This window comes from Gymnoscopelus microlampas, assembly GCF_963454915.1.
Source record: "Gymnoscopelus microlampas genome assembly, chromosome: 8".
Classification (NCBI taxonomy): domain Eukaryota; kingdom Metazoa; phylum Chordata; class Actinopteri; order Myctophiformes; family Myctophidae; genus Gymnoscopelus; species Gymnoscopelus microlampas.
The window spans coordinates 21967360-21977762 of NC_139945.1; the positions used below are offsets into that span (position 1 = coordinate 21967360).

Consider the following 10403-nt stretch of genomic DNA (forward strand, 5'->3'; position numbering starts at 1 on the left):
TCATAGGCCTGCGTCCTGCGTCTCTGACGCACAATATTGTGAAAGGACGCATTCATGACACCGTCCTGGCGTCCATGGGACGCACTAGAGTTGTCACCAACAACAGAGAAAAATATTTTTTTTACCGCGAATATTTTACAAATCCACGGGACACCACCATTTTGCATGGCCACGTTCTACTTTATCCTACTTTATAAACAATAAAATCCACATAGAAAGACGATACAAATAACATTAATAATCCACGGGAGCCGCCATTTTGCACATGCTAACTCACTGCTCAGACCGAATTCTTTAGGTAACGCGTTTGCGTGCCGTCCGCGCAGTTGAAACGTGACGCAGATGCCGTGAGGCCCGTGACGCCAGTAGACCTGATTCTGTCGTTATGAACCCCCCCCCTTGACAAAACCGCCCCGGGGGGCACCGAACCGGGTCCAAGCACCGGGCACCACGTAGGGTGTGATTTTTGTGGGACTCATAAAATGTCCCTGGGACCCATCTAAAAGACCACCCTTGGGTCCCAGGACCCATTACATTGAAAACCTAGCAACATCACTGGACGTGGCCATGCAAAATGGTGGTGTCCCGAGGATTGTTTTAACATTCTTTTCTCTTTAACATGGAATCTGTTGTTGGTAACAACAGTAGTGCGTCACATGGACACCGCGACGGTGACACGAATGCGTCCTTTCTCAATAATGTGCGTCAGAGACACAGGATGCAGGCCAACGAGCATCTCTGACGTAGATGCACTACATGTTGACATTATGATCAATTCTAAGGAGGGAAAAAAAGAAGACAAGGTGGTGCAATGTGTCCCTCTTCAGAAATACTTGATGAGTCACAATTCAGTAAGTGGAGAGACACAGTAGCTGTGATAGCTGTAGTCTAATAACGTTAGGGGAGATAAGACAGGTGTAACACAGAGAGAGCTCCTCTCCTATCACTTGCAGACCATCATTAGGGCCTCAGCTGGGTGACAGACGCTGCAGCATCTGCTGGCAGGCTGGACCCACGCCAGGGCCACTGTGTATGTGCCTATGTGTGTCATCAATGTTATGTACTATAGGTGCAACTTAGTTACTTTATGTAATGTATAGCAGTTGTAGGAAGCTGTTTCATTGTGTGTGTGTGTGTGCGTGTGCGTGTGCGTGTGCGTGTGTGTGTGTGTGTGTGCGTGTGTGTGCGTGCGTGCACATGCATGTTGTGTGCAATGCATGCATATTTAGGGGCATAGGTACATCAGCATCTATGCTGCCAGCTCTTGTTTGGGTTGTAAGTGAAGAACATATGGGATGGCAACTGTTGCCTTCATGGGGAAATGGACAGATTAATTGAAATTGAGAACAGATAGGAGAACAGACACGCAAGTGATGAGCATTTAAGACGATCATCAAGGAAAAATCACTAAGGGGCTGTGTGTGTGTGTGTGTGTGTGTGTGTGTGTGTGTGTGTGTGTGTGTGTGTGTGTGTGTGTGTGTGTGTGTGTGTGTGTGTGTGTGTGTGTGTGTGTGCGTGGGCTTTGGGGTAGACGTGAGCAAAAGGAGAAAATAAGAATGACTGCAATTAAGTAATAAGTGGGTGCCTGCTCAACACCACCTGTCGAGAACGCTCGACATAGCAACACATTAGCAACGACTAATGCAATACCAACCAGCTCCCCAGTAATCACAATGGCACTGTCTCTGTGCAGGCTGGCAGTGTAGACAGCTGTCTGACAAAACCCATGTATTTGCAACCAGTAGCCTTCCAAGGATCGGGGGTGAAATAATCACGACTTATGGAAATCTCATGAACACGAAACCCTGACATGAAATCACTTGCTCTCAATGTGCACAATAGCGCTGGATGATATATTCTATTTAATTGTGTTGGAGAGACAAAAGTAGGCAGCATCATAAATATTGAATACCTATCAGCAATTTTAATGAGCTTTTTATGTGGGCAATTGTGTTCCTTGAGGACCGGGCCAATTTCATTGGCCTCGACCTCCTCCTACTATCAATGTCAATGATGAGCATGTGTATACACATAACTGAAACAAAAATGTACTGTATGTGTTCCTGTCGTGTTTTTCAAGTATTGTATTACTATACTTGTGAGGACCTCAACACTTTAAGACAGCCATGTTATGAATGCCATTTAAAAAAAAGTATTGACATTTTTAACCGTAAGCCTAAAGCCGAAAAACAGCAGATCTACAAGCTCACAACGCGTCGCGCTGCGACTGTTTTTCGGTGCATGACACTGGCGCGCAACTACGTATGAATCATGTTTAACTCTAATTCCAATCCCTAAACCTAACCTCTAAATGTCTAATCCTGACCTGAATGTTTTTCTAAGTGTAAACGTAACTCTAAAACAAAACATTTTTAACTATAAAACAACCATTTGTCTTGTGAGGACCAGGAAAACGGTCCTCACAATGTAGATTTCTTCAAATTCTACTATACTTGGTCCTCCAAGTATAGTAATACACACACACACACACACACACACACACACACACACACACACACACACACACACACACACACACACACACACACACACACACACACACACACACACACACACACACACACACACACACACACACACACACACATCAAATGAAGAGCGTGGTGCTGGTGAGATTGGGGGCGTGAGAGTGATTGGACAAACGGAGGAGAGAGAGAGAGATGAGGAGGAGGGGGGGGGGAGATTGAAGTGGTGGCAGATGAGGACCTCATGGAACACTGGAGAGCACTTGGATGCCACAGGCCAACCCCCTGACTACAACGGACTAATCTATATGGCAAGAACCACTTAAATCCTTTAATGAGGTCAATTATCTTGACTAAATGTGACCCACACGCACGCACACACACACACACACACACACAGACACACACACACACACACACACACACTGTAGGAGTAGGAGTATTAGGAGTATTAGACCAAAGCGTTGTCAGTGTTAAAGGAGCACCTATTTTCAACCTCATCTTGGTATAATTGGTCCTCTCTAATGTTCATTATAAGATCCATATACTCACTCTGCATCTCATTGGTGGGCTGGACAGCTCAGAAGCTTGCCGACCGATGGCATCATCGATAGGGACAATTAAGAAGTTCACCTTGCAACGTAATGTGACAATAAAGTTTGATTCTGATTCTGATAGAAGCCATTGTTCTTGCATTAATAAAAAATATGTTTGAAATGGCCTAAATGAGTAGACACTAGACAGAAATGTTCATCTTATAATGAGCATTAGTGAGGACCAATTATATGAAGATTAGGTTGACAATGTCCAAAGAGGCCATGGTATATTGTCATTATCGGGGATACAGACACATTTAGTCTGAAAAAAGACAGAACTACCTGAAGTCAACCCCACCACTACCACCAAAAAAAGCGACAGTGTAGTGTAATATGAAAAATGCCTGTGTTATATGCTTAGATTATATGTAATGTATTCAGATCGATAAGCAATGGATAGATTGTCAGTCAATTACATTCTGTATTTTCAGATTTAGAAACAAATGTCAAACTGTCAAATGAGAAGACGCTTGTTTGCATTTTGCTTTGCAAGAGTAGGATATTTAATCAGACCATCAATGAGTAACTGTTGCACAAGAAGTGCATAGCTTTTCTCAAATTCTCTCATTCTGAAAATGAACGGTGCCATTAGTTGCAGCAGTCTGTATTGTAAAACAAAACAAATCATATATCTGCACTAGAGTATAATAACCAAGTGCTAGAAACTGATGGAATTTACTGGTGTGACTTTGCAATGAATATGTCTACTTTCTAGCCGGGCATTGCACAGTTGTGCATGTCATCCATTTGTTGTGGATTTGACCTTGACCCACAGTTAGGAGCTGCACAGTGATACAGACCCCTATGTCAATTTAACTCTGAGAGTGTACAAATGGAACCAAATGGACCCGTTAGGGTCCATTTGGTTCCATTTGTACACTCTCAGAGTTACAGACCCATAAGGGTCCATTTGGTGCCTAATCTATCATTTAGCTGGGGACCCCCTGGAAGTCCCTCAAGGACCCCTGGGGGTCCCCGGACCCCACTTTGAGAACCAATGGACCAGAGGACCTATTACACACTTCGACCTCACACTGCATTGTAACAGTCTCTCACTTTTGGCATCCCTTCCGTCCTGTCCTCTCCTGTCCTCTCCTCTCTCTGTCCTCTCCTCTCTGTGTCCTCTACCCGTGTCCTCTCTCTGTCCTCTCCTCTCGCTGTCCTCTCCTCTCTCTGTCCTCTCCTGTCCTCTTCTTTCCTTCCCTGTCTTCTCTGCCCCAAGACTCAAACTCAAACAGACAACAGAAGGTTCTACACAGTGACCAACAGAATTCTACAGAAGCTCATCGTCGTCTCGTCATCTTTACTCTTTACAGGGGTAGATCAATGAGCCTTGACCGTCTGAACATCGACTTCCAAGTATGGCCTGCCATAGAAAACAGGGGAGACACATCCAACCTCTTTCTGCTCCAGTCAACTCAGTGAACCACCTGAACCACACACTGACACCATCTGACCTCACGCCCACATCCACCCCAATTCCCTCATGTCTTGAAATGAGACTAAAGTACATGAGCATGAGGGCAACAAAGAAAAAAGAATAGAAAGAAAAAAGGAGAAAGATATATGGAGCGAGCCGAGAAAAATAACAGTTTTAACCCATTAAGACCGGGAACGCATTCATGTCATTTTTTTGATTCCTTTGGCTATTCAAAAATAGCAGATCTACAAGCTCATAGCGCGGCACCGAGTGCCGCGCTATGAGCTTGTAGATCTGCATTTTTTTGCAAATCTTTGAATAAATATTTTGAATATATATATATATATTTTTTGCAAATCTTTGAATATATATTTTGAATATATATTCTTTAAAGTGAAGATTGTAACTCAAATCTTTGCTTCTGGGGGATTCTGCAAATGTCTTCTACATCCAAACAGGATTTTTTTTTTTTAAACCCATGTTGCTACAATATCAGTGGCTCTCAAACCTTTTTCATGTCAAGGACCAAAAATAGCAGATCTACAAGCTCATAGCACGGCACTTGGTGCTTGTGAGCTTGTATATCTGCTATTTTTGAATAGCCTAAAAATGACACACAGATGCGTTCCCGGTCTTGAAGCGTTAAGTGTAGGCCACGCCGGAATACGAATGTCTTAGATAAGCACATTACAACAGGATCTGATAGCTGCTGCTTTCAGGGACTAAGGCTTTTTTCAATACCACCCGCAATGCCTGCATCTGTGAGAGTACACAGTTATGAGAAAAGGAAGAAAAAATAAAAGCTAGGCTAAATTAGAGGACCCATGCACCCCTAGAAGATTGAGAGAAAATGAAAGGATAAGGTGGAAGTAAATCAGGCAATACTTGACATGGCTCTCAGTAACCAGCATGAGAGCTATAGCAACACACACTCGCAATAGCACTGAAGTATTAACCTTGGTCCAAGCAGGCTGATCTAGTATCTGCAGTCATAGCCTTCTATTTCTGATCTCAGGCCAGTGTTAAGATCAATGACCCGGCGTTCACCCATACCTGCAGCCCCTGAATCCACAATGATCCCTGTTGTCTATGAGCTGTACAGGGATCAGCCTCTCGCCATACAGTACCTCCATCGCACTGAGATCAGTGAGGCTTTGAGGCTGAAGATGGAGCAGTGTTCTAGGGGGCAAGTAAGGCTCCCTGGTCCCAGCGGCCCCGGATTTAAGCCATGCATTGATTTATGTAGCGCTCCTATAATACACTTCCCCTCTCTGGATGGGGGACATAAATCTGCCTCTTGTTTTTGTCACACCTCTTTTTTTTTATTTGCTGACGGGATCTCCAATTCAATCTCCACATCTCTCTCTCTCTCCCCCTCTCTCTCACCCACACACATGCAATTATAATAACCTTAAGGGCAATGTCAACACATCCAACAAATCTTCAGTGTCAGGTTTCAGAATTCAGTCAAATAGTTAGAGTTATATAACACACTGGTCTTACTCAACAGTAAATCTCATTACCAGGCCAAGCCCGAAAATTGCATTTCTAACTAGGCAGATATTTATTTAAAGGGAAAAAAGTAACAGTATAAGGTGTTTATCAGGAGAATTATGAAGCTGCCCAAGGTTCTACCCACAAAGAGTCTCACAGCGGGAAGGCAAATTGGAATACATTGCAGTAGTAATGAGCTATCTAAATTCAGAGTTCATATTGCTTGGAATTACACAAAGAATTGGGCTCTGTGAAGCACTGGCTGGCAAATAAAGAAACTGTGATTTCTGCTTCTCTCCAAAAGAATCCCCCTGTCGAGCACAGACACTCTCCTGTACTGGGGGAATCTTTTGAGCTTCAGTGTGTATCTGTAAATGCAATAATACCTTCGTAAATGGCATTTGGTGATGCCTTGCCCATTTCTGCATACTTGGCTGCTGTCAACATGTCAGCTGCACTCTATCACTCTCTCTTGTGGGAAAACGCACGCACGCACGCACGCACGCACACACAGTTCCGAATGCCTCAAGCTCTGATCCCCCACGCCTCTAACACACATGCTTACAGCACGCACGCACGGACACACACATGCACGACACGCACGTGTGTGCGCGCGCGCGCACACACACACACACACACACACACACACACACACACGCACAACCTCTGAAAGTCTAAATGGGATGACTTGAGGGTGACTATGATTAAAGGAATTTGCACATGGTTCCATGGTTCCCTAGAATGAAACGGTAGTTAAACAGCAAATGACAGGAGTAACGGTGCTTCAAAGTTATCTGGAAAACAGCTTGGCATCCTCTTGCTCCAGAGGCAGCCTCTCTGTCATTAAACAGGACATGGATGCACCATTTCACTTGTCATTTGTAAAATTAAAACAGAAAAATGGATGCGGAAGAGCTGGGGGTGGAGGTGGGGAGGGGCGGGGGGGGTGTCTGGATTTATAGCACTTTTCATTTGTCATTTCTTGGGGCGACGGTTGCTGCCAATTGGAGTGGGAAATAAGATAGACAACACACGGGGCAATGTTGAAAACCGATAGAAGACAGGCCTGTCTGAGACAATGGACTTCTTATTTTCCCCTGAATGTAGCCCTGCTGTACTGTAGCCCGGGGGACTCAATTAGAAGCACGGTGTGCTTGTGTTTTCCACCCCCATTGACTCGGCAGTAATTTGTTTACTTCACAGTGACGCTCTGGATAGAAAAAAATGTTTCCTGCGAGTGCAGCTACGATCCCACCTGCAGTGTTACAATGTGTACATGAGCTACCACTATACTGTAGGCTGTATAGCTGCTGCTTCACGCACGCGCGCACACACACACACACACACACACACACACACACACACACACACACACACACACACACACACACACACACACACACACACACACACACACACACACACACACACACACACACACACACACACACACACACACACACATTTGCATTGATACATTCCCAGCATACTGTTATACAATATGCACCCCTGAATGTGCAAGCATGATGACACAAGCACACACAGCACAGCACAATATACAAAATATAAAATATTGTTGCTCGCAAGCGAATTCCATTGAAACGTAGCCAAACCCTGACCTCTGGATGAGGTCATGGCCTGTGGCATCTCCATTAGCATATGTCTACATCATGACCACAGACTGCAGCCTCAGAAAAGCCAGCCAGGCAGCCGGCCGGCAGGGAGCCTCTCTAACCATTTCAGGGAGATGAACGGCCAGTGCTAGACAACAGTGACAGATGTTAACTTGTTATTCCACTATACCTAAACAGCAGTACCTGTCTACGGGGAGTTGATGATTAGCACTGTCTGTACCTGTTGATCTAGCGGTTTCTGTATATGGCACATGCCAACTAACAACACAACAGACTCTGCAGTAGCCACAGTCATAGGCCGAGATGAACTCAAGATGAGGAACAAAGCTGGCAGCAACATGATTGATACACACATAGTTACAGAAGTCAGAAGTTCCATGTGATATGGGCTACTCCCAGTGTCATGTTGATATGTCCTTGAGCAAGACACTGAACATCTATACCTGCTCCAATGTCCAAGGCTCCTAATAGTTAAGATGGGGTCATTCAGAGCACAAAATAATATGTGCGATTTGCAAATGCGCTTGGCCAAATAATGCAACGTTCCCTCCATCCATATATGTATATTTCTTATTTAAGAAACATTTCCAAATAAAGTTATAGGAGATGGCCAGTGTAATTAAGGTTCACACAGAAACCATACACAGATTTGAATTTGTGAACATGAAGAACTCAAATTGTTGTCTCTAAATTCCTCCAGAGACTAATAGGCAATTGCTATGTATTGCATATCAAGTCTATGAACACATTTCTGCATTTAAATCCAAATGAATTAGAGACTACAGCCTTTCAAATATAGGCCCCATCTTAATCTCCACTGTAGAGCTAACGGATGGGAAGCACAATATAGCCCATGCACCTGTGAAATCAGCCTGAATCTGTCTGTTCACTTGGTAGGCTATCCATTCCACACAGTCAATGCAGCAGCAACTGTTTGTTTCTTCATGCATCATGAAGATTAGATAGGTCACTTGTTTCTAAGCTTGTTTGCCTAATCAAATCTACCAAGTAACAACAGATTTCTGTTATCTTAGGTGCTGGGGGTGTAGTCTGTTAAAAAGAGCAGGCTTGTTTAAAGAAACAAATCTTTTTGTAACAGTAGCCAAGGCTTGAGTGGTGTTGGACTTATAATAGCCTACACTGGCATTTCTCTGTCAGAAAGTGACACTTCCCAATGGTAAACGCTGCGCTCTCCTATAATAGAATACCTTTCCTCACAGTCAGTGACCCAAAAGCATCGTTAACCACTTAAACACCAGTATCCCTATTGAGGCGAAAGCTTTCGTTGGAAATAGCAGATCAACAAGCTCATAATCGCATTGTGAGCTTGTCGATCGGCTATTGTCAACAAAAGCGTTCACCACAATAACACAAAACAGAAAATACACTAGTATTGAGCCCCGATTTGTTAACCATTTGGGGTTGAAGTGGTTAAAGTAGCCCTAGACAGACTGGATTCCATTCAGAATACAGCAGCAACAACAAAAAGGAATGCACAAACCGGCAAAACAAAATGCTTCATGATATCTTTGCAACATCCATCCTTATCTGCTATAATCTGGAGACGGCCACCATGCACGGCCACCTCTATGACAACAACATGACACATCACTGTCAAAGGTAACAGGATAGGTGGGCACTTATATGGATATCTGGGCACCTCGATGTAAAATTGGCTATTGGGATTTTTTTGTTGTAAAGTAAACATGATTAGAGAACATGCTTGAACGTCCAATAATTAAGGTTTAATATTTCTACAATTGCTACGAATTTCTACAAAACCTGTATATCCAGTCATTTTGGGGCATAAACAAGAAGTCGAAGGATAACATTAAGTCTGATAATGATGTAGGGCCTGCCGTGCATGTTCACATCATGTATGCTCTACATTACTTTCATATATATATATATATATATATATATATATATATATATATATATATATATATATATATATATATATATATATATATATATATATATATAGGCAATTGTACATCAAGGTGCCCAGATGTCCCAGAGTGCCCAGACTAACCCACCTATCTTTTATCTGATAAAGATCAGTGGTTCTCAACCAGTGGTCCGGGGACCACCAGTGGTCCTTGAGGGGGTTCCAGGGGGTCCTCAGCCAAATGAATAGATAGGAACCAAATTGACCCTTATGTATCTGTAACTCTTAGAGTGTACAAATGGACCCTGGGTCCATTTGGTTCCATTTGTACACTCTCAGAGTTAAATGAACACTAATGATGATGATACAGTGTAGATTGGGACCCCCAAGAAATCAAAATGGTCGAGTCCCCTGCCTGGCGTATCTTTTCAAGTGGGGGTCCGCGGGGGGCTAATATGTGTGTGTCAATTTGGGGGTCCTTGACACGAAAAAGGTTGAAAACCACTGCTTTATCAGATATCACTGTCAATGCGCGCGACGCAGGACAGTTCGGGGGGGGGGGGGGGGGGGGGGGAGCGCAATTATGAACTTGCCCTTCACCTACCTTTACCGGTGTGTGCGGCGCACAGCCCAACAGCAACTAAAGCCACCACGTCGACTAGTATTCTTCTCAGCATCTTCTCTCTCTGGTGTTAAAGCGGGGAGATTCAGCCAGGGGGGACGATGACCTCTTTCCTCTCTCTCTCCCTCTCTCTCGCGCGCCTTTTCGCCCTGCTCTCCCTTGAATTATCAGCGTCCTCCTCCCAGCCTGTGCTTGTGTCCTCCTCACAGCTTGTGAAAATATCTCAACAGGACGGGTAATAAAGGAGAGAATGGAGAAGA

General features: G+C 44.0%; 1 protein-coding gene across 1 annotated transcript in view; it reads right to left on the reverse strand.

Moving 5' to 3' along the window:
- The window catches only part of LOC311049822 (calsyntenin-2-like), a gene marked incomplete at its 5' end in the record, with an annotated part of 321705 nt that extends 311507 nt beyond the window's left edge, over positions 1-10198 (reverse strand). Inside the window, one exon of the mRNA XM_084063685.1 lies at positions 10126-10198. Coding sequence (XP_083919811.1) covers positions 10126-10198 — 73 coding nt within the window. The remainder of the gene's footprint in view (positions 1-10125) is intronic.
- Between the last annotated feature and the right edge of the window lie 205 nt (positions 10199-10403).